This window comes from Macrobrachium rosenbergii, chromosome 48 (assembly GCF_040412425.1).
Source record: "Macrobrachium rosenbergii isolate ZJJX-2024 chromosome 48, ASM4041242v1, whole genome shotgun sequence".
Taxonomy (NCBI): domain Eukaryota; kingdom Metazoa; phylum Arthropoda; class Malacostraca; order Decapoda; family Palaemonidae; genus Macrobrachium; species Macrobrachium rosenbergii.
In genome coordinates this window covers 38,195,188-38,221,749 of record NC_089788.1, presented here as the reverse complement: position 1 = coordinate 38,221,749, position 26,562 = coordinate 38,195,188, and the positions used below count along the sequence as shown (strand labels likewise).

Below are 26,562 nucleotides of genomic sequence, written 5' to 3'. Positions count from 1 at the left end.
GATAACAGAAAATTGCCAATTTTCGGTTATTGGCGATTTTTGGTTATCATCACACAGTCAGAACGGAACCCCTGCCGATAACCGGGGACTGCCTGTAATTTGTATTTTTCCCTAGCATACAATCCTGATGTTCTTTACATGAATAGCCCACCTCAGCCACCTGTCTCATCTGACACCTGGACCGAAAGGTAAAGTGGAGTGCAGACCAACAGGTGGGTGGGGCTTTCCCCCTACCTGTCGGTAGTTAAGTCAGTAAATGTTAATAGGTGTTCTAGCTCACATTCACAAGCTAAATCCCGATGTAAAGAACTTCAGGTTTGTATGCTAGGAAAAATAGAAATTGCTTGTAAAATTTACTCTGCAGGTGTTTGTCTGTTGTAAGTTATTGGAATACTCCAAGAATATTGGAGATTATAGCTCATGGATACTGACTGCCATTTTTAAGTTATGATTTTTTTAGTCTTGTTAAGAGTTTGTCAGCTTTTATGACTTTTGGAGAATGTAGAAGTTTTTTAGTGTGACTTTTTAGAATTTGTGTGTTTTGATTAATGAAGGATATTAAATAAATTTATAGACATTTACATTTTATTTCACATAAAGATTTACAACAGGATTTTGTGTTCACAGGGGGGTGATATGTATGATGACTCAGATGGCTATATTGATGATGATTTATTGGAAATAAAAGATGGTAAGTAAACTTTCCCATTACGTATTAGTTTTTAAGAAATTTTTGTAAAGTGACCACATATACTATGTCTGGAAATAGGGCCTGTTTGATTTTTAGTGTTACATGGTGTTTATTATTAGTTGGGACCTTCATTTATGTTTGTTTGGTTGAACAATATTCTAACCAATGAATATCTTAAAGAATGTTTGTTTTGTTCCTATACAAATACAAACCTTGGTTGTTTACATAGGATTTAACTTCAAGCATGAACTGGGAATGATGATTCAGACTTATTGACAATTTGTTATGGTGGCCATATATTAGCCAGTATGTGTGCATTAATTTATTTACAATTAAAAAAAAAGTAAATGTTGATTTTTTTAGATTTTATGTCATTGTTCTCACTTTTGTTAAGTATGATGTGGTGAGAGGGATCACCCCAATGTGGTGGCTGCATTGTCTTTAGGATTCGTTTGGTGAAGACTTTAGTAACAAGTGTCGTAAGTACCTTGTAAGAGATTGGTGGAAAGTTGTTAATGCTCAAGCATATGCTTATTTTACTCAGATAAAGCCATAGCCAGTACAACCACAAGACTGGTGGCCAATATTTATGAAAGACTGCAGTGCAATGTCTTAGACTATTGATGAGACTTATTGTGCGTTCTGGCATTTGAAAGACCTTCAAATAAAATTCACTATTGTAGACAGGGCCTGTTAGTGAAGTGGAAGTGTATGTAGGGGACAGATTTACCATGAAAGAAAAAAGTGAGTGCGTTAATGCTGATGAGAGCCAAACTTTATTGGAAATGAACAAGATTACTTTGTTGAGTGTGTAAAGCTCTAGTGATTGTTTGATGAACATTGGATTCAATGTATTACGTAGTGTTTTAACTGTTAAGGCTTGATTGTACAATTTTTGCAATCTGTAACATAAGCTTTACAAAGAAGAGAATACCATTCTGGTAATGCTGTGCATTGTTCATAGTATTTTGTTGTGCCCTGTTCATATTACTAAAGGGTTTATCAAAAGACTGTTGTCAGAATTTTTTTTTAATTATCTTCAGACTAGTGAAAGTATAATGATTATCATAAACTAAATGATAGGGAACTGATTAATTGTGCTTTTAGGTAGCTACTGCTTAGGCAGGTTGTAGTGAAATATTGTGTGCAGTAATTCAGAGTTAACGTGTGCTGACTGTAAATTTTGTAAATAAAACTAACACTAAATAAATATTTAGGTTAAGTAGTGATTGATTTTTTCCGAAAGACTGTTAAAATGAACCATGGCTGTTGCTTTACACCTCACAGTGTTGTAAACTGTGCCTAAGAAAAAAAAAATATTTGTGGCCAGTGTATATAGGGAAGGACAAGTAGTGGAGTTGAGCAGTTTTGAGAGGGAGAATAGTAGTGAAGTAGTGGGGAAAGATTGTTGGAAAAATTCATGGTGAAGGCTGTTAGTACAGTGGGTTAGACAAATAGGACAATTTTTGGTGTAAGGTAAAATAAAGAAAATGGAGGGATTACTGAGATTGCAGAGGGTATTAAAGGAGACAAGGGAGTCCTTACAGAAGTCAGTAGCAGAAAATGACCAGTAGAGACTCGAGGATGAGACACTAAAGAGGATAATGAAGGAAATAAAGGAATCAGTTAGGGAACAGGTGAAGGAAGCAGAGAGGAAGATGGAAGAGAAGTTAGAGGAGATGGAAGGGATGTGTAATGTGAGATTAGGATCTGGAATTAGTAAGAGTGAGGAGATACAAGGGGTGACAGGAATAGGACATAGAATCAACCCCAGACCAGGAGGATGAGGATAGGAAAAATATTGAGGAAAAGGGTTAGAGATCTGGAATTAGTAAGAGTGAGGAGATACAAGGGGTGGCAGGATTAGGACATAGAATCAACCCCAGACCAGGAGGATGAGGATAGGAAAAATATTGAGGAAAAGGGTTAGAGATCTGGAATTAGTAAGAGTGAGGAGATACAAGGGGTGGCAGGAATAGGACATAGAATCAACCCCAGACCAGGAGGATGAGGATAGGAAAAATATTGAGGAAAAGGGTTAGAGATCTGGAATTAGTAAGAGTGAGGAGATACAAGGGGTGACAGGAATAGGACATAGAATCAACCCCAGACCAGGAGGATGAGGATAGGAAAAATATTGAGGAAAAGGGTTAGAGATCTGGAATTAGTAAGAGTGAGGAGATACAAGGGGTGACAGGAATAGGACATAGAATCAACCCCAGACCAGGAGGATGAGGATAGGAAAAATATTGAGGAAAAGGGTTAGAGATCTGGAATTAGTAAGAGTGAGGAGATACAAGGGGTGACAGGAATAGGACTTAGAATCAACCCCAGACCAGGAGGATGAGGATAGGAAAAATATTGAGGGAAAGGGTTAGAGATCTGGAATTAGTAAGAGTGAGGAGATACAAGGGGTGGCAGGAATAAGGCATAGAATCAACCCCAGACTAGGAGGATGAGGATAGGAAAAATATTGAGGGAAAGGATTAGAGTGCAAAGGGTAGAAAAAAGTGAAAGGAAAAGTAAGGCCAATAAAAGGACAGAGATAGTATACAAGTTGAATGATAGTAGGAACTTGCTATGTACCCCGTAGAGTGAGTGTGGGAACAGATAGAGAGATACGATGTTCAGGTGATGAGGGAGTATAAAAAGTACACAGGAGCATATTCCTCAGGGAAGTACCCAAGAAAGGAAACTGTTACATATCATGGGAGAGGGATGTAAATGACTATTCTGTGAATTATGAAAGATACTGCTTGGAGAAGTATGAAGATAGTAAGCAACATTTGCTGCAAGGATTGGGTGAGTTTCTGGAAGGTAGGTGGCTAGGCTTTATCAAACAGTCATGAGTGTAGGAAGGCAGGTACGAAGTTGTTAAAGAGAGAATGATTGATCAGGTGAGAAGGGTGCAAGGGGGAATAAGATATAAACAGAATAATGAGTTTGAAGATGTAAATGTGGAATAGCATGAGAGTTTGTCATTGTATACCCACTGACTTGAAACTTTAGCTAGGAAAAGTATGGGGATGAAGATATTAATGACAATAAGTTCTTGATGAAGTTTCTGGCTACTGTTGTTGAGCATGTGGTAGATTATAAATGCAAAGCAGAGGGAAAGATAAGATGGAAGAATGAATAATTAAAATGGAAGGATGTGCTAGAGTTAGTGGAGGATTTTGAGTCTGAAGGTATGGAACACAGTAGGAATGAGAAGCGAGCATATTTAGGGAGACTGGATGGAGTGAGGGTAGGACTAATCATGGGACATACTGGAACGCAGTGGTAAGCCATTTTCCGTAGACTCAGAATGATTTTGTAAGTGGGTTGAATGAGTGTGGAATGAATAGAAATTAAAGAATCCAAGAGGTATGAGAAGAAGCAATAGTAGGATTAGGCAGGACAGAAGTAGAAGTGTGAGCTGTGGCAGAAGTATAAGAATGGATAGGATTGATAGGAATGTTAGAATGAACGTGACCAGTGGTATGAGAAGAAAGGTACAGGAAATAAATGTCATGGTGTGGACAGGTAGGATATAAGAAAAATTAATGTAGGTGGACCTTAGGGGCTTGTTTCGCATGTGATCAGGTAGAACAGCGTGTTAAGAACTGCAAGGAATAGCCTGTGAAATGAAGTGTGGACACGTAGGACATTTAGCGAAGGCATGATTCACAGACAACAGTTAGTGTTTTTGTGAATTGTGGATGACCTGGACATTATGCCCAATGTGTGAGATACAAGAGCTAGATACACAACAACTGGAATTACAGACCATGATGCTGGAGTACATAGAATGTCGAATCAGTTTTGTGATGGGACAAATGAACCACAGAACCAGGGAAATGAAGTAGAAAGGAAGTTTGTCTGGGTGAACCCTCAGTGGTTGAGTGTGAAGGTCATGAATGTTAAAGAGGGTTATGCATTTATGGGTGGAAGTTCAGCTAGGAGTGTGAACAAGTGTTTGAGTGTTAGAATGGAATGTCGGGGAGTGGAATTGCAAGCTTTGGTTGATACTGGATGTGCTGTGGATGTCATGTATAACAATGTGTACGAACTGTTGCCTGGTGCAAAAGAACCTTACAGCCAGATAGGTTATGTAAGAGGGACTGGAGAGTTGCAGGTGCCTGTAAGTTGGTAAAAGTATAGAGGTATGTGATATAGGTGGAGTGGACGTGAACAAAGGGGAATTCTGTGTGATAGATTGCAACAGTGAGTGGTATGATGTGCTGTTAGGTTACAAGTTTTTTTTAGAGAAAATAAGATGGTGGTGCATTCAAGGGAGGACATGATAGAAATGAAGGGAGATGAGGGAGATGGAAATGGTAGAGTGAAATGGTATTTAAATGGAGATGGTAGCATGAGAGTGAAGACAATAAGTGGGATAGAAGTGCTAGTGAAGATGTGGAAGTGTCAGGGGAAGAATATAAGATGGTGTAAAGATAGAATGGCAGTTGTACATGGAAATTACTGCAAATGGCAAGTATATGTTAGTGTTAAATGGGGATAAAGCCAAATACAAAGTAAGGTGAATCTTGCATGTATACAAGGGGATACTGGCTATAGATGATCCAAAAGTTTATTGCCAATTAACCCTTAAACGCCTATTGGACGTATCATACGTCGACTAAAATTGTCTGTTGGGTGCCGAGTGGACGTACCGTCGTCGACTACAAAAATTTCAACCTTCGGTCAACTTTGACTTCGACCGAAATGGTCGAAAATCGCAGTTGTAAGCTAAAACTCTTACATTCTAGTAATATTCAATCATGTACCTTCATTTTGCAACAAATTGGAAGTCTCTAGCACAATATTTCGATTTATGGTGAATTTTGAAAAAACTTTTTTCTTATGCACGGCGTAACTCAGCCGAAAATTTCATAAATTCTTTCGTCATTTTGTCGTAATTTTTGCACTGTTCTATATTAGCCATTACATAAAGTTTTATATATGAAAATGTGCGCAATTTCAGGTACAATACAGCAAAATACAACCCATGGTTGTAGCTTTTATCAGTTTGGAAATATTTTCATATAAACCACGATAACTGCCAAAATTTCAACCTTCGGTCAACTTTGACTCGACCGAAATGGTCAAAAAACGCAATTTTAAGCTAAAACTCTTACGATGTAGTAATATTCAATCATTTACCTTCATTTTGCAACCAATTGGAAGTCTCTAGCACTATATTTCGATTTATGGTGAATTTCTGAAAAAACTTTTTTCCTTACGTCCGCGCCAGAAATTCTTTAAATCACGTTGTCGTAATGTTTGCACTGTTTTATATTAGTCGTTACATAAAGTTTTATATATGGAAATGTGCGCAATTTCATGTAGAATACAACAGAAAATAACTCATGGTTGTAGCTTTTATCAGTTTTGAAATATTTTCATATAAATCACGATAACTGCCAAAATTTCAAGCTTCGGTCAACTTTAACTCAACTGAAATGGTAAAAAAACGCAATTATAAGCTAAAACTCTTACATTCTAGTAATATTCAATCATGCACCTTAATTTTGCAACAAACTGGAAGTCTCTAGCACATTATTTAGATTTATGGTGAATTTCTAAAAAAAAAAATTTGTTTTCCTTACGTCTGCGCTGTACTGGTAACTCGCCAAACATCTCAGAAATTCTTTCGTCATGTTGTCGTAATGTTTGCATCGTTTACATTAGTCGTTACATAAACTTTTATATATGAAAATGTGCGCAATTTCATGTAGAATACAACGGAAAATAGCTCATGGTTGTAGCTTTTATCAGTTTTGAAATATTTTCACATAAATCACGATAACTGCCAAAATTTCAACCTTCGGTCAACTTTAACTCGACCGAAATGGTAAAAAAACGCAATTGTAAGCTAAAACTCTTACATTCTAGTAATATTCAATCATTTAACTTCATTTTGCAATAAATTGGAAGTCTCTAGCACAATATTTCGATTTATGGTGAATTTTTTAAAAAAACATTTTCCTTGCGTCTGCGCGGTAACTCGGCCGAACATCTCAGAAATTCTTTTGTCTTGTTGTCGTAATATTTGCACCGCTTTATATTAGTCGTCACATAAAGTTTTATATATGAAAATGTGCGCAATTTCATGTACAATACAACAAAAAATAGCTCATGGTTTTAACTTTTATCGGTTTTGAAATATTTCCATATAAATCACAATAAATAGAAAAAATTCGACTTTCAGTCAACTTTAACTCGACCGAAATGGTCGAAAACTGCAATTGTAAGCTAAAACACTTGCAGTCTAGTAATATTCAATCAATTAGCTTCATTTTTCAACAAACGAGAAGTCTCTAGCACAATATTTCGATTTATGGTGAATTTTTGAAAAAAACATTTTTTACGTCCAGCGTGTTACAATTCATGCATCATTTTGTGATAATATTTTCTCTGTGTTGCTTTGATCGTTTTAACATTTGTTATATACCAAAATCATCGCAATTTAGCGTACAATAAAACTAAAAAAAATTAACTCATTAGCTTTAACCGTTTTGCTTAAAGCGCGTTTTGTATACAATTATATACGAGTTTTTTTTTTCGGTGTCATATATTCCAATATTTATATATGATAATGATATTTTTTTTTATTTCTGATGGTTGCATACTAAACGTCAGGCAGTGACAAAAAAAATGAGCCAAAAATGAACTCTTAATCTTAAAAACTAAGCGTGCTGTGATTTTTTGAAAAAAACTTTTTTTCCGCTTCGGCGCTAACTCACCGAACGCCGCCGGCATACGGGAGATGTTTTTGTAAATAGGGCTTCGACGTTAAAGGGTTAAGTACAGATGTGAGAAAGAAACGGTGGAATAGTATGCATGTTGATTAATTAGGACAAATGTGTATGGGTGTGAACATGGATGAGTGAATGGCTTTATTGTAATGCTAAGGGAAATGGAAGAAATGAATTGCCATATGAGGAGTTGGTGGAGAAAGTAAAGATCAGAGACCAGAGGCAAGTGTATGACACGTTGTGAGTGATAAGTAGGGGTGATAATGATTTAGGTGGAGCTAAGCTGCCCAAGTTCAGAATAATCTTGAGAGGTGATTCCCCCATGTAGATGTAAAGGTAAAACTGGCAAGCATGAATGGTTAAGGAATGAAGCAGTATTTTTAGTTCATGTAGTGAGTGTTTCAGGGGTGAGGAAGAGCAGGAAGTTTGTGAGTAAGGTGAGGTTGTTTCATAGGCCCAGTACAGTTTGTGAATTATGTGGATTTTTAGGTTTTGGTTGAGTTTGGGAGGAGGTTTGTATAAATAGATTGTTTATGGATTGCTAAGCAGTTAGCCCTTAAACGCCGAACCTCTATTACGAAAGTGTCTGCTGTATGCTGGCGGCATTCGGGAGTTAGCGCCGAAGCGGAAAAAAAGTTTTTTTCAACAAATCACAGCACGCTTAGTTTTTAAGATTAAGATTTCATTTTTGGCTCCTTTTTTTGACATTGCCTGAAGTTTAGTATGCAACCATCAGAAATGAAAAAAAATATCATTATCATATATAAATATTGAAATATATGACAGCAAAAAAAAAAAATTTCATATATAATTGTACACAAATCGCGCTGTGAGCAAAACGGTTAAAGCTAATGAGTTATGTTTTTTCTTTGTATTGTACACTAAATTGTGATGATTTTGGTATATAACAAATTGTAAAACGATTAAAGCAACACAGAGAAAATATTATCACAAAATGATGCATGAATTCATAACGCGCGGATGTAAAAAAAAGTTTTTTTCAAAAATTCACCATAAATCGAAATATTGTGCTAGAGACTTCCCGTTTGTTGCAAAATGAAGGTAATTGATTGAATATTACTAGACTGTAAATGTTTTAGCTTACAATTGCAGTTTTCGACCATATCGGTTGAGTTAAAGTTGACCGAAAGTCAAATTTTTTCTATTTATCGTGATTTATATGAAAATATTTCAAAACTGATAAAAGCTACAACCATGAGTTATTTTTTGTTGTATTCTACATGAAATTGCCCACATTTTCATATATAAAACTTTATGTTACGACTAATATAAAACGGTGCAAACATTACGACAAAGTGACAAAAGAATTCCTGAGATGTTTGGCCGAGTTACCGTGCGGACGTAAGGAAAAAGTTTTTTCAAAAAGTCACCATAAATCGAAATATTGTGCTAGAGACTTCCAATTTATTGCAAAATGAAGGTAAATGATTGAATATTACTAGAATGTAAGAGTTTTAGCTTACAATTGCGTTTTTCTACCATTTCGGTCGAGTCAAAGTTGACCAAAGGTTGAAATTTAGGCAACGTAATTTATATGAAAATATTTCAAAACTGATAGAAGCTACAACCATGAGTTATTTTTTGTTGTATTCTACATGAAATTGTGCACATTTTCATATATAGAAATTTATGTAACGACTAATATAAAACGGTGCAAACATTACGACAAAGTGACAAAAGAATTTCTGAGATGTTCGGCCGAGTTACTGCGCGCGGACGTAAGGAAAAAGTTTTTTTTCAAAATTTTACCATAAATCAAAATATTGTGGTAGAGACTTCCAATTTGTTGCAAAATGAAGGTAAATGATTGAATATTACTAGAATGTAAGAGTTTTAGCTTACAATTGCGTTGTTCTACCATTTCGGTCGAGTCAAAGTTGACTGAAGGTTGAAATTTTGGCACTTATCTTGATTTATATGAAAATATTTCCAAACTGATAAAAGCTACAACCATGGTTTGTTTTTTGTTGTATTTTACATGAAATTGCGCACAATTTCATATATAAAACTTTATGTAACGGCTAATATAAAATGGTGCATAAATTACGACAAAATGACAAAAGAATTTCAGAAATTTTCAGCGAGTTACAGCAAGAGATCGTAGCGATAAATTTTCAAAAATTCACCATAAATCGAAATATTGTGCTAGAGACTTCCAATTTGTTGCAAAATGAAGGTAAATGATTGAATATTACTAGAATGTAAGAGTTTTAGCTTACAATTGCATTTTTCTACCATTTCGGTTGAGTCAAAGTTGACCAAAGGTTGAAATTTTTTGTAGTCGACGTGCGGTATGTCCGCTCATCACACAACAGACAATTTTAGTTGACTTACGATACGTCCAGTCGGCTATTAAGGGTTAATAGATTGGGCTTGGAAGAGGAAGAGTACAGCGTTAGGTGGGATCAGAGAATGATAGAAGCATATGAGGGGTTGAAAGAGAAAGTGATTTAAGACATTGAGGTGGCATGCCCTGATTATAGCCAGGATGAACAAATTCTTGAAATGTTTACTGACACGAGTGGTTATTCAGTGGGAGGATGTCTGATGCAGAGACAAGTTGTGAGTGGTATTGAGAAGGGTAGAGTGATTACATATGTAACTGAGGCATTTAGTAAGGCAGGACAAAAGTGTTGGATGATTGAGAGAGAGTTGGCTGTTTTGAGATTATGTTTGAAAGTTTTGTGATGTTTTTGTTTGAAGTAAATTTTTTTGGTGGAAACTGATCATCAACCATTGGTTCATTTGTATCGTATGAAAGATTTGGATAGCAGAATAGCGTGGACCTTTGAGGACTTGAGTGGGTTTGATTTTGCAATTGATGATGTACCAAGAGGAAGGAATGTGATAGCTGTTAAGCTGTCAAGAATACTTATGAGTGAGAAAGGTAGTATGGAAGAGAGTATATATCCTGAGCATTTATGGAAGAGTGTTGATATATCCTGAGTGAATTTACCTTTGGAAGTGTTTTGCTTGGTTGTCTGGTGAGTGATGGCTGAGGATAAAGGTTCTTGTTACTGTAAATTACTTGAGAACGGAAGTGGTGACAGTAGTGTGCAAGAGGCCTGAAAGGATTGGAATGCAGAAAGTTAAAGTGTATGTCAAAAAACCAAAAGTTGTGTTTGAACCTAGTGTATTTCCAATACAAGAAGTACTTTTGATCTGAAGTTATTTGTATGGTATGATTGTATGTGTGCATTATGGAGTAGAAAAGCCTGTAGTGTAAAAATCTGTGTGTGTGTGTGTGTGTGTGTGTGTGTGAAAAATGAGTATGTATTCCATCTGCAGTGTTTGAGGTGGATGCACTACAGTTGGGTTGTGGAAAAAGGGATTTGTGAGGATGATTTTGAGGAAAGGTGAAATTTAGCAAATGAAAGTGGGGATGAGGAATGCAAAGAGTTAGAGATAGTTGAGTCTTGTCCAAAGAAGGTAAGTTTCTGTGTGCATGGAAAGTGTTGTGTGATGATAGTAGTGATTACTAATGGATATTCTTGGTTAGTTGAAACTGGAGCACAAGTTTCTTTGGTAAATGCAAATATGGTTAAAGAGGTGGAAAAGTGTAGGTGGAACATTTATAGATGTGACAATGTAATTTTGCATGGGCTAGGTGAAGGATGAGTTATGGGATGGGGAGTAGTAATGTTTCCAATGTATGTAAGCAAGCCAAGGAAATTGTTGAGTGAAAATGGGCCTGAGTTCACTGGGAAAGTGTTGAGAGATTTGGGGTAGAGCACTTGCTTCAACACTTTATAATCCAAGCACAAATGGGTTAGCTGAAAGAACAATTAGAATGTTAAGTGAGCTGTAATGTATGATGACTGGTAGGGAGGATGAATGGGATTTGTATGTTGCAAAAGCCTTGTGGATATATAATGTAAGCATCCACGGGAGTATAGGAATGTCTCTAAGTGAGTATGTTATGAATTTTGAAAGATGTGTAAAGCCTTCGATGCAGTTAACTGAGAATGATAGGGATGTTTGGAGAAGAGCACATGAGTGGTTTGTTAGTTATGAGGTTGGTGAAAAAGTGCTGAAAGCGGTTGTAGAGAGGAAGATTGAATGTGAATAAGTTTAGGGAGATATATTGAAGGGCTTTATGTAGTAACTAAAGTGTGGTCGAATGGGTGAAGTTATATATTAAAGTCTGAATGTGAGAATGGAAGTATGTTTGAGATTAGGACACATCATAGTCAGTTGCGTAAGTGGCATGAACCTCTGGAGTTTTTGAAGCCATCCGATGAATGAATGTCTAGGAATGGAGATGGATGATGAGACAAATGAACAAGAGGGAAGTTTGTTGGAGGGGAAACAATTAGTTTTAGTAGGGACAGTTTAGACCAGGAAGAAGAAAGGAAACCGTAGAAAAAGGAAAGTTAGTGTAAGCTTAGGAGTACAAATTAAAGAATTAGGTGAAATAGATAACGAACTAGATCATACATTTAATGTCTGTATGCTTCCCATTAAGGGTGAGGACAACTTTTAACATACATAATGGTGAATTAGATAGGATAAATACCATGCAGGAAGTTTTGGATAATGTTGATGAAGTGCTGTCTGAACTTAGTGCAGAAATTGAAGAGTTTCGTGGATTTAGAGATAGTATATACGTGAATTTTAGAACAGCTAGATATCACGTTGGACTGGATAGTAGTGATAGGACATATTTAAGAAGAAATACAGTTGAAAGTAAATACATTATAATTTAGAAAGTAGTAAGGATGGTGATAGCTGTGATTAATTAACTAGTAGTCCATGTACCAATTCATAAATTTATTCATAAATTATATATAAATACTAGGTCAAAAACATAAGATTGGGCTATCCTTGAGTTGTGAAGGAAGAATTATGACTGGTAGAGGGGAGGACTGTGGTGCCTTTATATTGGCCTGTGTGTGCTTAATATATTAACATGTTGTTCAAGGAAATGTTGTTAGGGTTAATGAGTTTCTTTTGCAGGTCTGATGTGGTGAGAGGGATCATCCCAACAATATGTTTGGTTCAAATGTTTTGAAAGCACATTTAGCAAAGGCTTTAGAAACTGAACAAGTGTAATAAACACCCAGTAAGAGATTAGTGGAAAGTTGTTAATCTCAAGTGCATGCCCACTTCACTTAGATAAAGCCCTAGCCAGTAGAACCACAAGACTTGGCCTATATACAGTAGATGAAAGACTGCAGTGCAGTGTTTTAGACTGTTGATGGAAGTTATGGTGCAGTCTGGAGTTTGAAAGGTCTTCAGTTAAAATTTACTATTATAGACAGGACTGGTAAGTGAAGTGGAAGAGTATGTAGTGGACAGGCTTGAAATTAGGAAATGAGTGGCTTAGTAGACACATGAACAATGATGAGAGCCAAACTTTACTGCAATAGACAAGATTGCCTTGTGATGTGTGTGTGTAAAGCTCCAGTGATTGTTTGATGAACATTGGATTCAATGTATTACCTAGTGTTTAACTTGTTAGGCTTGATGGGAAATATAGTACCTAATTTAAAGCTGGACAGTTTTTGTAATCTGTAGCATAAGCTTTATAAAGCAGAGAATACTTGTCTGGTCACGCTGTGTAGTTGTTCATAGTATATTTTACTGTGCACTAGTCGATCCCTGGTATTCGCAGGGGATGTGTACCACAATCCCCCGCAAATGGCTAAAATCCATAAATACTTGACACCTCTCAAAAAATGCTTATAACTGCCTATTTTGATAGTTCAAACACCAAAACACCTTCTAAAAACACTTATACCAGAGTATTTTAATAGTTTTATCACAAAAAATGAATTTAGTCACAAAAATTATATGAAAATACAGTAAGTGGTGAATATTTCTTTATGAAAAATACCACAAAGGTCCACTGTATTCATATTACTAAAGGGGCTACAAAAAGACTGTTTTCAGAACAATCTATAAAGAATTATCTTTAGGCTAGTGTAAGTGTGATGATGATTATAAATGATAGGGAACTGATTGATTGTGGTCTTAGGTAGGCTAGCTACTGGTTAAGAAGGTTTGTATAGTGAAGTATTGTCTGCAGGAATTCAGAGTTAACCTGTTCAGACTATAAATTTTGTAATTAAACTAGCACTAAATAAATCTTTAGTATAAGTATTGATTGTTTGATTTATTTTCCAAGACTGTTGAAATGAACTACGGCTGTTGCTCTATACCTCTCAATATTGTCCCCCTCGATGTGGGACCACCTTTATGCGTTGAACCTGATTAATTTGCTCCTGGGTTTGAGTCCAAGAGTCCTATACACCATTACATATTACTCTGGGTTAACTTTTGTGGAATTTGCCACTTTTGGTAAAATTTATTGGACCTTATAAATAGAAGAAGGTATCTTAGCTGGGACTGGGTTTATATCTGAAGGTATTACTATAGTGGGAACTGTGGTAGGATCATCAACTACCCAATAATGTATGGACCTGAGAGATATCACATTGATAGCTCAAGGGGGAACTATTCTGCAGGGCTGGGCCATGGATTCCAGGGGTGGTCTGGTTCTGGCGATGGGACTCTCAGCATTCTGTCAATTTTCTCCTATAATATGATTAGGGTGGGGATGATTGTGTTCTTGAAATACTCTCAGTCCCAACAACACAAGTGGGCTGGCTTACACTTGGGCCACTTTGTGTTGTGCCATCCCCTGTGGGGTATGGTAGGGGGTGGACATTTGGGAGTCGGCTCCTACTCATGCCATTGGCGGAAGAAAAAATTTCATGAAAAGCTGATGATATCTTTTTAAGGTTTTCATGGCCCTCTGATGATATCATTTTGGCACAGATGACAACCTCTGTACCCTCCTCTAACAACCTGAGTTTGAAAAAGGCTAGAAAACCTTCTAGTGTAATTACAGTAAACCCCCCATATTCTTGTTCTCACGATTCGCACTCACGTATTCACGGATTTCTCTTTGGAACATATCTACCATTATTTGCGGAAAATTCACCCATTTGCGATATTTTTCACTGAGAAATATTTACTAAATACTGTTTTTTCATCTCATTTTCATGATTAAATGCACTTTTTGTGATAAAACTTAAAATACTCAGGTAATGCTCAAGTTACGATAATTCACCTTATGATAATTCGATTTTGCAATGGGGTAAGCAGTTAATACCAATACGACAATATTCTTTATAAAATATTTTTAAATTTCGTGCAGGTGCAGGCAGCAGAGTAATCAGGCAGTGAGAGAGACCAAATTACAATAGACGACTTTTCCTCCATGTCTTTATCCCATCTTCTAGTTAAAAAAGTAAAAGAGAATGATAAAAGCATTGTTAGTAATGTTGTTAGTAATGTTATACTCTTGCGTAAATGCGTACAGCCATAAACAACCAACCAAGGAACTGTTGTTTTGCTTATAACCGAATAGGATAACAACAGCCATTTACCTGTATTTCAACCATCGTACGGTAATGAACAGTTACTGTACCGTAGGTTATGGCACAAATGACGTTAAGTAGAATAGGACTGATATATTTACATTATACCTTTATTCAGTATGGATAAAAGATCGTCAAGGAAATATACTGCTAAATTTAAGCTGCAAGTTGTAGCTGAAGCTGAGAAAACAATGTTCAAGCTGCTAATGACTATACTGTAAATTATCGTGCATCGGCAACATGGATGAAACTTTATCATAATTAAAATGAGAGAGAAAGTATTTTCATCAAAATTAGTGGGCATGAAAGAACACATTACTGTTATTTTTACACCGAAAAACGACAAATACTTAAAGCTCGTATTATGATGGAATCAAGTGAAAATAGCGAATGGAATCTTGAATTTTTTTACACAAAACAAACGCCCCCAAATGGCCATCGTCAATCGTCATCTATTAACAAAAATAGTACAGGCAGTCCCCGGTTATCGGCGGGGTTCTGTTTCTGAGGGTGTGATGATAACCGAAAATCGGCGATTTCGGCGCTTTTTCGGCAATTTTCGGGGGTTATCGGCGCCGAAAAGCGCCGATTTTCGGTTATCAGCGCCTCTGTTAGGTATGTATCGGCGCCAATACCCAATTATTGGCGCCGATAAGTGGAAATCGGCGATTTTCGGTGCCGAAAATTGCCGATTTTCGTCACTAGACAAGTGCCATAAAACCGAATCGCTGTTAACCGAGCCCACCGTTAACTGGGGACTGCCTGTACTGTACACTGTACCGTATATTGTACAGTACAGTACTTTACAGTAAAAAACAATTTACATATGTACTACAGTAAAACAAATGAAAAAAGGAGAACTCCTTACCAGACAGAGTTGGAGAGGCTGGGTGGTTATTTAGCAATGCTGGTGGAGGGTCAACGTGGCTCGATCCTGGAATAATGATGAAAAAAATTAGGTTATGCAACAGTACTTTACAGTGTAAAACAATGTACCTATGTACTACAGTAAAACAAATAAAAAAAAAGAATTCCTTACCAGATAGAGCTGGAGAAGCTGGTGGGTCATTTGGTAATGCTGGTGGAGGGTCATCATGGCTTGATCCTGGAATGATGATGAAAAAAATTAGGTTATGGAACAGTACATTACAGTGTAAAACAATTTACAGGTACGTATGTACGGCAGTAAAAAAAAAAAATAATTCCTTACCAGATAGAGCTGGAGAGGCTGGTGGGTCTATTAGTGGCAGGTCATCATTTGCAGGGTGGTGGCTCAATCCTGAAATGATAATGGAAAAAAATTAGGTTATGCAGCAGTACTAGATAAATATATGTACAGTAACATACAGTACAGCAGTATATTGTACAGGTACAGCACTTTACAGTATAAAACAATTTACATAGTATGTACAGTACTGTACTGTACAGTAAAATAAAAAATAAAAAATTCCTAACCAGGAGAGGTTGGTGGAGGGAATTCTATTATGTCAGGTGCAATGGAATCAGGACAGGACTTTTCTTCTACAATAATAAGAAAGATATAAATGATGGGGTGAATCGTAATGTACTGCATACTGTACTATACAGTACGGTACAGTTTAAAATTTATTACAATTTATAAAACATTTTACAGGACATTGGCAAAAAAAAAAAAAGTGAAGAATTCCTTACCTGGGTTAAGAGTTGCAGGTGGTACTGGAGACTTTCTCTTGAAGCCAAAAACCTCTAGCTTAGATTGGATGCTTCTTTTCATCTGCTTCTCCCTTACAGTCTCCTTGTAAACGGGTAGAGCATCCTGAATTACTCTTTGAAACTTTGTGAACCTTTCCACACAAGGGTCCTGTTCCTCGATCAATATCAGCCCTTGCTCAAAGTAGGCCGAAGCTTGTGACAAGGCTGTAACACTTAATGCCCTGGGCTTTGAGGCACCTGTGAACCTTTCCACACAAGGGTCCTGTTCCTCGATCAATATCAGCCCTTGCTCAAAGTAGGCCGAAGCTTGCGACAAGGCTGTAACACTTAATGCCCTGGGCTTTGGGGCTGGTGCCTCTTCCTCCTCCTCGATCATCTGCTTCTCTAGCTCAATGAGATCCTCTGCTGACAACTCCTCTCCATGAGATTCCAGCAGCTCATTCACATCCTCAGCTTCCACCTCCAAATTAAGCTTCTTGCTATACTGAACAATGCTCTTCCTCACAACATCAAGATTCTCTCCCTTCTCAAAGCCTTTAAAGTCCATCACAAAATTTGGACACAGCTTCTTCCAGCCCCCATTCAAATTGGATTTCCGGACCTCCTTCCAAGACGACTCAATGTTTTTTACAGCGTCTAAAATACTGTAGCCCTTCCAGAATTGCTTGACATCCAACTTGTCACTGCTATTTTCGGTGACAATGAGGACATGGCGAAATGTCCTCCTGGTATAGTAAGCCTTGAAGCTAGCAATGACTCCCTGGTCCATTGGCTGTAGAAGCAGTGCAGTGTTTGGTGGAAGGTAGACTACCTTCACTTCAGGATAAATCTCACCCAAATTAGTAGGGTGACCAGGGCCATTGTCCAACACCAGAAGGACCTTAAATTCCAGACCCTTCTCCAAATGCTTCTTAACTGCTGGCAGAAAGTGATCATTAAACCATTCCTCGAAGATAGCAGCAGTGACCCAGGCTTTCTTGTTAGCCTTCCAAATGACAGGGAGCTGAGGCTTGAAAATTCCCTTAAGTGCCCTTGGATTTTCAGCCAGATACACTAACAAGGGCTTCAGCTTGAAGTCACCACTGGCATTGCCCCCAAGAAGTAAAGTCAGCCTCTCCTTACTGACTTTATGGCCTGGTGCTGTCTCCTCCTCCTTGGATATGTATGTACTGGACAGCTAGTCTTACGTTTCCAAAATAAGCCTGTCTCATCCACATTGAAAACTTGGTCAGCAGTATAGCCTCTATCCCTGATGATTTCAGCGAAACAACTAGGAAAACCTTGTGCTGCTTCCTCGTTTGCAGTAGCAACCTCACCCTGGAACTTAAGGTTGTGCAAACTTGCTCGAACCATGAAACGATTAAACCAGCCTCTGCTGGCTACAAATGGTTCACTTCCACTACCCTCCCCTTTCTTCTGTACTACTGCCTTATACAACTGCCTAGCCTTCTCCTGAATAATTCCAAGGCTCACTGGAACGTTACATTAGTTTTGGTCTTCAAGCCAGACTATCAATAACTTCTCCATCTCCACAAGGTTGGGGTTATGTTGGTTGACTAATCTAGTAGCAGCACCAAGAGTAAGAGCCAACATCAAAGCACCACCTTTCATGTGTTGTACAATATGCTCCTTATCCTTGAATATAGACTGATCAGTAGTTCTGCTAAGTCCAAGGGCACGGCCGATTTCAGTGTTCGTCTCACCTGAAAGACAAGCATTATCTTAAGCCAGGCCGGGCATTTGTTACAAAATTAGGTTTACATGCTGTCCCCCTAATCTGCATCGAGTACATACAGTACTGTGCTGTAGAAGTACACTGTACATTAGAAAGACCGGGACGTTAATAAAGGATTTTGACAAAGGAAAAATCTATTTCTGAGGAAGGTCCCGTGTCACCGGTGAAATTCCATTACAGCACGAATTTCTAGGTATAATATGCTAGATATACCAGAGAAAAAGAGCTTCCAGGAAAGCTGGGGTTACTACCCCAGTTCGGCGTCTTCTCCAGGGAAGACGTCGGTATAACGAAGGGTGAGTGAAAGATCACTACCACGGAGACTTACTCGAAAGATCTCTCCCTATCAAAACCCCCGGAATAGAGCGGTGAGCCGTTACAGCCCCTACACCCAATACCCGCCAGGACGGCGACACTAGCGCCACCTACCTCATTCCATGCTAGCACTAACCCCAGACTTGGCATGTGCAAGAAAGGGGGAGCAATAGGTGAGTCAGGGAGGGTCACCGGGTGACACGGGACCTTCCTCAGAAATAGATTTTTCCTTTGTCAAAATCCCTTTTCTGAGTCCAGTCCCGTGTCAGCCGGTGAAATAGTGACAGAGAATCATGCCAAGGCTGCAAACTACGAGGAAACAAGGTAATCTGAAGAAAAACATAAATTACGAAAGCAGTTTAATGAGGGAATCTCTTACATGTGAGAAGAACACTAAACCTAAGGCACATCAAAGACTTAAAATTACGAAAGAGTGGGGGAAGTCCCCAGCACGACGGGGAAGGGGTCCCCAAAACCACTTAACACTACTAAAGCACAATATCATACGAAAATTGCATAGGTTCAATGGCACATATAATCTTAATTGGTATACACAATCTTAAAGCTACACACGTAAACTAAAGCTAAACACGTAAGAGATCAAATCAATTGGTAAACAAAATATACAGTGCATATACATATATCTGGGGTACATGGAGCAAAATAAAAACCGCCCAGTACCCCACAAGAAAATACAATCTCAACATGTCAGATTACAGTTTCCAGTCAACAGAGACAATATACATCAATATGAGGAGCAAGGCAGTGAGGCATGATCAACCAGGAGGATAAGCAGAGAAGTAAATGAGGCAGGCGGGCCGGGGAAAGGAGGATAAGGATATGATTGGTTAAGGTGGGGAGATGACACTTCCCACAGCTATGGTAGAAAATTTCAGGGCTTGAGCGATTTTAAATAGTGGCGTTTAAACACTAGAGGTGATTTCAACCCGTGTATTTAGACAGTTCTGAGAAATCCATATTATGAAAGTAATTAATGGAAGTAGCAACTGCTCGAATATCATGAACCTTAGGAACTGAATCTGGGTTGGCCTGTTTAATAAAATACAGAATTTGTTGTCTTATACCATTCAGTGAAAGAGTACCACCTTTCTCCCTGATAAAAAGAGGACCCGACTTACTCTGTGGAGTTCTTAAAAGGTAAGATTTAAGTGTATAAACTGGACATAAAGACTGGTCTTGTGGAAGGGGCACCACCTTCCAAGGAGACCACCTGTCTTGTGGGTCTTCGTTTTTGGCTAAGAATCTAGGATCAGGGGAAAGGAGGACCTCTCCGGAAGGGAGGAAGTTCACAAAATTATCACCTCTAGTGAGAGCCGACAGCTCTGAGATTCTAGCACCTGAAGCCAAGCTAATCAGAAATAAGGTCTTCCTTAACAGATCCTGATAAGAGCATTGAAAGTTATCTATCTCTGTGCTAACTTAAGGACGTCATTGAGAAACCACGTAACGGAATGTGGGCGTGATACGGGTCTCAGACGAGCGCATGCTCTGGGGATGGATGAAAAATAGGAATCTGTAAGGTCGATTTTAAAGCCGTATAGAAATACTTTCTTCAGGGCTGACTTGGCTGTGGTAATAGTGGCCGGGGCAAGGCCTTTTTCAAACAGTGATCTAAAGAAAGAGACTCCTAAATTAGTTGTCATGATTTTGGCTTCAGATGCTTTTAGGAAGGAGGCTAACTTTTTGACTGCTGAATCATACTGTCTAAGAGTAGAATCTCTTTTATCTGATTCAAGAAATAGAGTGTTGACAGGGTCAATGTTTGCCCCTTTTTGGGCTGCGAATTTTATAAAGTCCATAAAACTAGGGCATTCTGAATTCTTGAGGAAGCTGACACAGTCTTGGTTTGTACTGTCTGGGTCAGTCTGGGCTTGGGAATCCGAAGACTCCGCAATCCCAGTTCCTGAAGAAGAGGGAACCAATTGCTCTTCGGCCAATAGGGGGCTACTAGGGCTAGTTGACCTTTGAATGTCCTGAGTTTGTGTAATACTTTCAGCAGTAAATTTATTGGAGGGAACAGATAAATTTTCTCCCAATTGTTCCAATCTATTGTCATTGCGTCTGTGGCGTACGCTTGAGGGTCCAGGTTGGGGGCCACATAACAGGGGAGCTTGAAGTTGCTCTCCGTCGCGAACAGATCCACCTGGAGACCCGGAACCCGGCGGCAAATCCATTTGAAAGATTCCGCGTCCAGGGACCACTCCGTCTCCAACAGAGTAGCCCTGGACAGGGAATCCGCCACCACGTTCCGTACCCCCGCTAGGTGGGTAGCTGACAGGTGCCAGCCGTGCTTGTTCGCCAGGGAGAAGATAGCAACCATTACTTGGTTTACTCGACCTGATTTGGAGCCGCCCTGTTGATGCAATGAACTACCACTGCGCTGTCCAATACCAGCCTGATATGAATCCGGTTGGGGGCGGATTTTCTTTAAAGTTAGAAAGACCGCCATAGCTTCCAGGGTGTTTATATGGAACTGCTGAAACATTGTGGACCACGTTCCTTGTACTTTTGTTTTGGAGAATATCCCCCAGCCCGCTTAGGGAAGCGTCTGTATGGACAACTAGTGCCGGAGGGGGAAATTGAAGCGGAACTGACTTGGAGAGGCCCCTGACTGTGGCCCAAGGCCGCAGTCTTGTTTTCAAGATTCGAGGGATGGAGGAGACCTTGTCTCTGAGCTTGACATTGGCTCGACTCCGCCACACTCTGTTTATGTCTTTGAGTTTCGCTTTTAAGAGCAGGTCTGTCACTGAGGCAAATTGAAGGGACCCAAGGACCCTTTCTTGGGATCGGCAGGATGCCGATTGATTTTTGAGAAATTTTCTGGTGAGAGATGCTATCTCCTTCCTCTTGGGAGGTGGGAGAGATAACGTGTGAGAAGACAGATCCCACTGGAGGCCCAGCCACTGAATCCGGGACTCCAGAGTCAGGCGGGACTTTTCTCTGTTCAGCTGAAAACCTAACGATTCCAGGAAGTTGATGACTATGGTCGTAGCCTTCTGACACTCTAGAACTGTTGGTGCCCAAATTATCCAATCGTCTGGGGCACGCTGCTAGGGATATCCCTCGGGACCGGAGTTGTTGAACTACCGTGTCCGCCAGCTTGGTGAATACCCTGGGCGCAATGTTTAGGCCGAAGGGCATGACCTTGAACGAGTAGGCTTGATTCCCGAGTCTGAAACCGAGGAACTGAGAGAAGTTCCGCGCAACCGGGACGTGATAATAAGCGTCTGAAAGATCGATAGAGGTGGTGACGGCTCCACGCGGAAGTAGAGTCCGTACCTGAGCTACTGTAAGCATGCGAAATTTGTCGCATTTTATGTAGAGATTTAGAGGCGAACACCTACCTGTGTTTTCTCAGTGGGAGGGAGCGGGTTTGTTCCCTCTACCACGCCCAGGTTTTCCTCTTGGGGTGGTGTTCGCCTTTCCTCTGTGAGGGCCTGCCTCTTCCCCCCAATACAGGCGATCCTGTTAAGGCCGTGAAAGTAACCCCTGCCCTCATAGGTGGGGTTGTATGCTGGTGAAGTAACATACGAGGGGCAGCAAGGGAATGAGCTGGTTGGACCAGCACATATTGTTGGGGTGAGCTTTTGAGGTGGAGGCTGTGCCACTGCCGAGACCGGGACGGCTTGAACTACCGTCTGCTGGTGGGGCCTCTTATGCCTCCTAAAACGTTTACCTCCTCTTGTCTGGGGGCCGCCAGATTCTGGGGTCTTGCGCTTGTAGGAGGAGATGCCCCAGCAAGAGCGCAGACTCTGGTTGGCCCTTGTAGCCTCAGACATGACATTCGTAACCTCTTCTTCTGGGAAGAGGTTAGGCCCCCAGATCGAGCTCTTTACGAGCTTGTTAGGCTTGTGACGGATAGTAGCATTTGTGAAGATAAACTTTCTGCATTCCAGTCTGGCCATGATGAACTCAAACAGGTCAGACTGAAACCCAGCTAACAGGGACTTAGCCAAGACCTGGAAAAATGGCTCGTCCGGCGCAGGGAGACGGCAGTGGCTTCCGTGAGGCAGACGGAGTTCAGGGACCGGGCTAGCTTTGTCCGGGCATCAAACTCCGCTTTAACAAAGATTCCGGCAGCTTGGGGAGTTCCTCACTAAACTGTGAGGAAGCACAGAAGGGGTCCAACTTCCCGACCGTGAAGGTGGGCCGGAGCATCCATCCAGAACTCATCACTTCCCCGGGAACACCAGGAAGTGGGGTCTGTTTCTCTCAGCTGCGGTAACGGATTACCTTCAAAGCACGCTCGGGCCGTAGCCAGGGCGACTTTGTTCAAACAGGGAGTTGGTAAGTTGTCTCCCAGGGCAAACATAGTGAATTTGCCCTTGAAAGGAGTCAACTTTGTGTGTCTGCCTGCCACTCCGTCAGAGTGTGCAGGAGAGACGACTGAGCTTGGTCCCTAGGGATGATGACAGTCTCCCTGGGAACCTTATCAAACGTATCCATGCTTCCTCTGTCAATCTTACGAAGCCTGGATACGGGGCAAAAGATCGGGGGGAAGAATTCCAACTCCTCCAACCGTCTCGTGCCAAGACCCTCAATACTGAGTTTGCCATCGTGTTGGATGGCCCGGAGGGCTAAAACGCCAAGGGTTACCGAGATCGAAAGCGGGAGGTCCGCTGTGTCGGGAATAACATACTGGGGTTCGGCTGGGGGTGGATTAGCCATTCCCGCCAGCATGTTGTCATAAGTGGCAAACTTTTCGGATATCTTATTATCATAAGTGGCAAACTTTTCTGATATCTGATTGAATTTATTGTTGATATCCTCAGAGAATCTTTGAAACATCTGGTTCGCAAAAGCCTCCGCGTCAAAGGCAGGTTGGCCAGGAGGGCTTGATTTTGCTGCCCTCTTACTCGCGCCTTTGCCAGAGGAACCAGACTTGCTCCCAGAGGCTACAGGTGCTGAGACCTTAGCCTTCGACGGGGGGAAAGGCGATGCTTTCTTGGAGGACGAGGACTTATAGCCCTTCGCCTTCCATGAAGTCTTCAACTTCAACTTGGGGATAGCTGATGGAGCTCTATCACCCAAGGAGGAAGACTTCCCAAAACCTGAAAATGAAGAAAGAGAAGAAGCTGGGGAATCAAAAGAGCGCCGCCCCAACAACCTCACCTACCTCGCTACTTACCCCTGGTCCTGTTCAGTAGCCATCGGTTCTAGGTCTAAGTTCAAGGCGGCGTCCTCTGAAACCTCAGCGTAGAGGATATCCGCTTGGGGTGGCTGGGTCGCATCCCGGATCTGCTGGATGATGGGGGTGGCAAGATCTTCTGGCACTGCGGCCGCCACCCGTGCGCCGGGTAGAGCAGGTCCCTCAACCCGGCGTCGAGGGCGTGGGGCTTCCCGACGGAACATTCCTACCAAACCCAGCCACCCAGGCCGGAGAGATTCCAAGGCCGACTTCTTAGAGGACTCGTCCGCCTGAAAGAAAGCCAGCAATTAGCTAAGGGCGAAAAAACAGTCCGGAAACCACATAAACAAAATTCAAAAGGAGGAGCGTAAAGCGGAGGAAGGTTGTCACTTACCGACTCATCCTGGATGGTTGCGCACAAGGCGAAGCAAACCTCACAACCATCGGGGTGCCAGACTACCAGATCGTCGAGCCGGACCGCACAACCAGCGTGGGTCCGGCACACTATGTGACCATAAGGTTGTTGCAGTGACGCGGTACACCCCGGCTCCTCACAGCGAACAGTCTGTAAGTGGAAAACGAACATGAACCTACCACTCTAAGCAATCTAAAGCCGGCAAGGCCGGGAATTTCAACTGCAGCCGGAATACTCCGGTGGAGAAGAAATACCTTATCATAAACTAGGCCAATAAGCTCCAAAATACACAGAGTGGAAGGCAAGACTTCCAGACCCCGGAATACTCCGGGGAATGAAAGGAATGAGACAACAGGAACTCGCCGCAGGGGTTGCCAGTAAAATTAACGGCGGAACCCCCGGGCGTAGAACCGGACTCACGTATAAAAATAAGGAGAGTACTCCGAAGATAACACATATATTTAAATACGTATATCATGAACAATAACATTAAACAAGTGACGGTATAAAGGGTAATTTCTCCGGAGACCGGAGGGATCTGCTCCCCTTATATAAATAAATAAATCCCTCTTCACTTACTTCCCCGCCAGAGAAACAAGGTGGGCAAGATGCTCGTATATTCATAACATAAACCGGAGCAAGTATAATAACCCAGCCGAGTAACCCGACGGGGAGGGAGGAGTGCGGGATAGAGTGTTCGAACACGTTCGAGCTACGAGTGAACGAACCACCAACACCAACACAGCGATGCTAGGGACTGTATGGGAGGGAGCGAATCCCTCTACCAAATGGAGAAGTCCCTGAACTCGGAGAAAACGCCATCTAGCGTCACCCGCACGAGTAGAGCAAGGCTGGAAGGGTGGGGGGGGGAGTAGGGGAGAATGGTAGGCTATGAAGAAAGAGAACAGGAGACGGGGGAAACATATAACCCGCTCAACTGCACTACACCACTCCAAGAATGATCTGAGTCTTTTTTGGGAACCGTGATAGGAGGGTGGCCTACTACTAAGGAAGGGAAGCGACCAAGCCTCGATGCCCGACTCCTGCCTAGGCACAGCCTAATAGGGACCTAACCTAGTATAGGCTAGGAGAATGGAAGGAGTGCGGAGGGGAGGAGGAACAAACAAGGAGAGAAATTTTGTGCCGAGAACCAACCGGGAACGAGAAGAGGGGGCAAGAAGGCGAATAGCCTAGAGGAAACACATCCAAAGAACTCTATTCCCCCAAAGGAAGGAAGAGAACTAAGGGCTCACTCTGCCCACCAAAAACGACCCGGAGGAAACAGCAACCAAAACTCCCTCAACCTGATGGACCTCCACGCCGAGGGCAAGGGGATGGAAGCAAATAAACCTACTCCACTAAAAAACCATCACACAAAAATATTGAAATAAAAATGTGCTCAATAGGTGCGTAGCCTACCTCGGGCAACGGTTAGATCTAAGGCTGCCGCTACCACGAGGAGGTAAACGATGGTAAAATAAAAACCGAGAGCACTATCGCCAAGAATAAAATAAATAATTTGCCTAATACAGACTAAAATAATAGGGAACCCAACCTGGAGGGGGGTACCTGGACGAGCATCACCTCAAAAGGGCAAGAATAAAATTATGTAAAATTCAGGGGCCAAAGCAGGAAACCCGCCAGGAGGAAACCATGGGGCAAAAATATATCATCTATAACGACAAGGAGACAACCCCAACAGAAAAGAACTGATGGGGTCGCCTGCAGTCGACATGGCTGGCGGGGACGTGTGGCGTCATAATAAGATCTCAATATTTATATATAAACGAGACCAAAACAGCCAAAATATAGAACAAAAACCCCACAATAAGATGGTACTTAACTTGGAGATAGTAAAGCTGCTCGATGACATGGTGAAAGATGGAAAAATCCACAAAAAGGCACGAGCACACAAAATTAAAAGATAGCGATCACGTGCTAGAAAATGGAATGAGGTAGGTGGCGCTGGTGTTCGCCGTCCTGGCGGGTATTGGGTGTAGGGGCTGTAACGGCTCACCGCTCTATTCCGGGGGTTTTGATAGGGAGAGATCTTTCGAGTAAGTCTCCGTGGTAGTGATCTTTCACTCACCCTTCGTTATACCGGCGTCTTCCTTGGAGAAGACGGCTCGACTGGGGGTAGTAACCCCAGCTTTCCTGAAAGCTCTTTTTTTCTCTGGTATATCTAGCATATTATACCTAGAAATTCGTGCTGTAATGGAATTTCACCGGCTGACACGGGACTGAACTCAGAAATAGAAATTTTGTGCTAGAGACTTTCCGTTTGTTGCAGAATAAAGGTAAATGATTGATTGTTACTAGAATGTAAGAATTTTGGCCTACGGTTGCGTTTTTCAAGCATTTCGGTCGAGTCAAAGTTGACCGAATGTTAAAATTTTGTCAGTTATCGTGATTTAAATGA

General features: G+C 40.9%; 1 protein-coding gene across 1 annotated transcript in view; it reads left to right on the top strand.

The window, feature by feature from the left end:
• Positions 1–26,562, top strand: part of LOC136831348 (uncharacterized) — a 169,198-nt gene that overhangs the window by 123,058 nt on the left and 19,578 nt on the right. Inside the window, exon 3 of the mRNA XM_067091656.1 lies at positions 628–691. Within this exon, the coding sequence (XP_066947757.1) occupies positions 628–691 (64 nt within the window). The remainder of the gene's footprint in view (positions 1–627; positions 692–26,562) is intronic.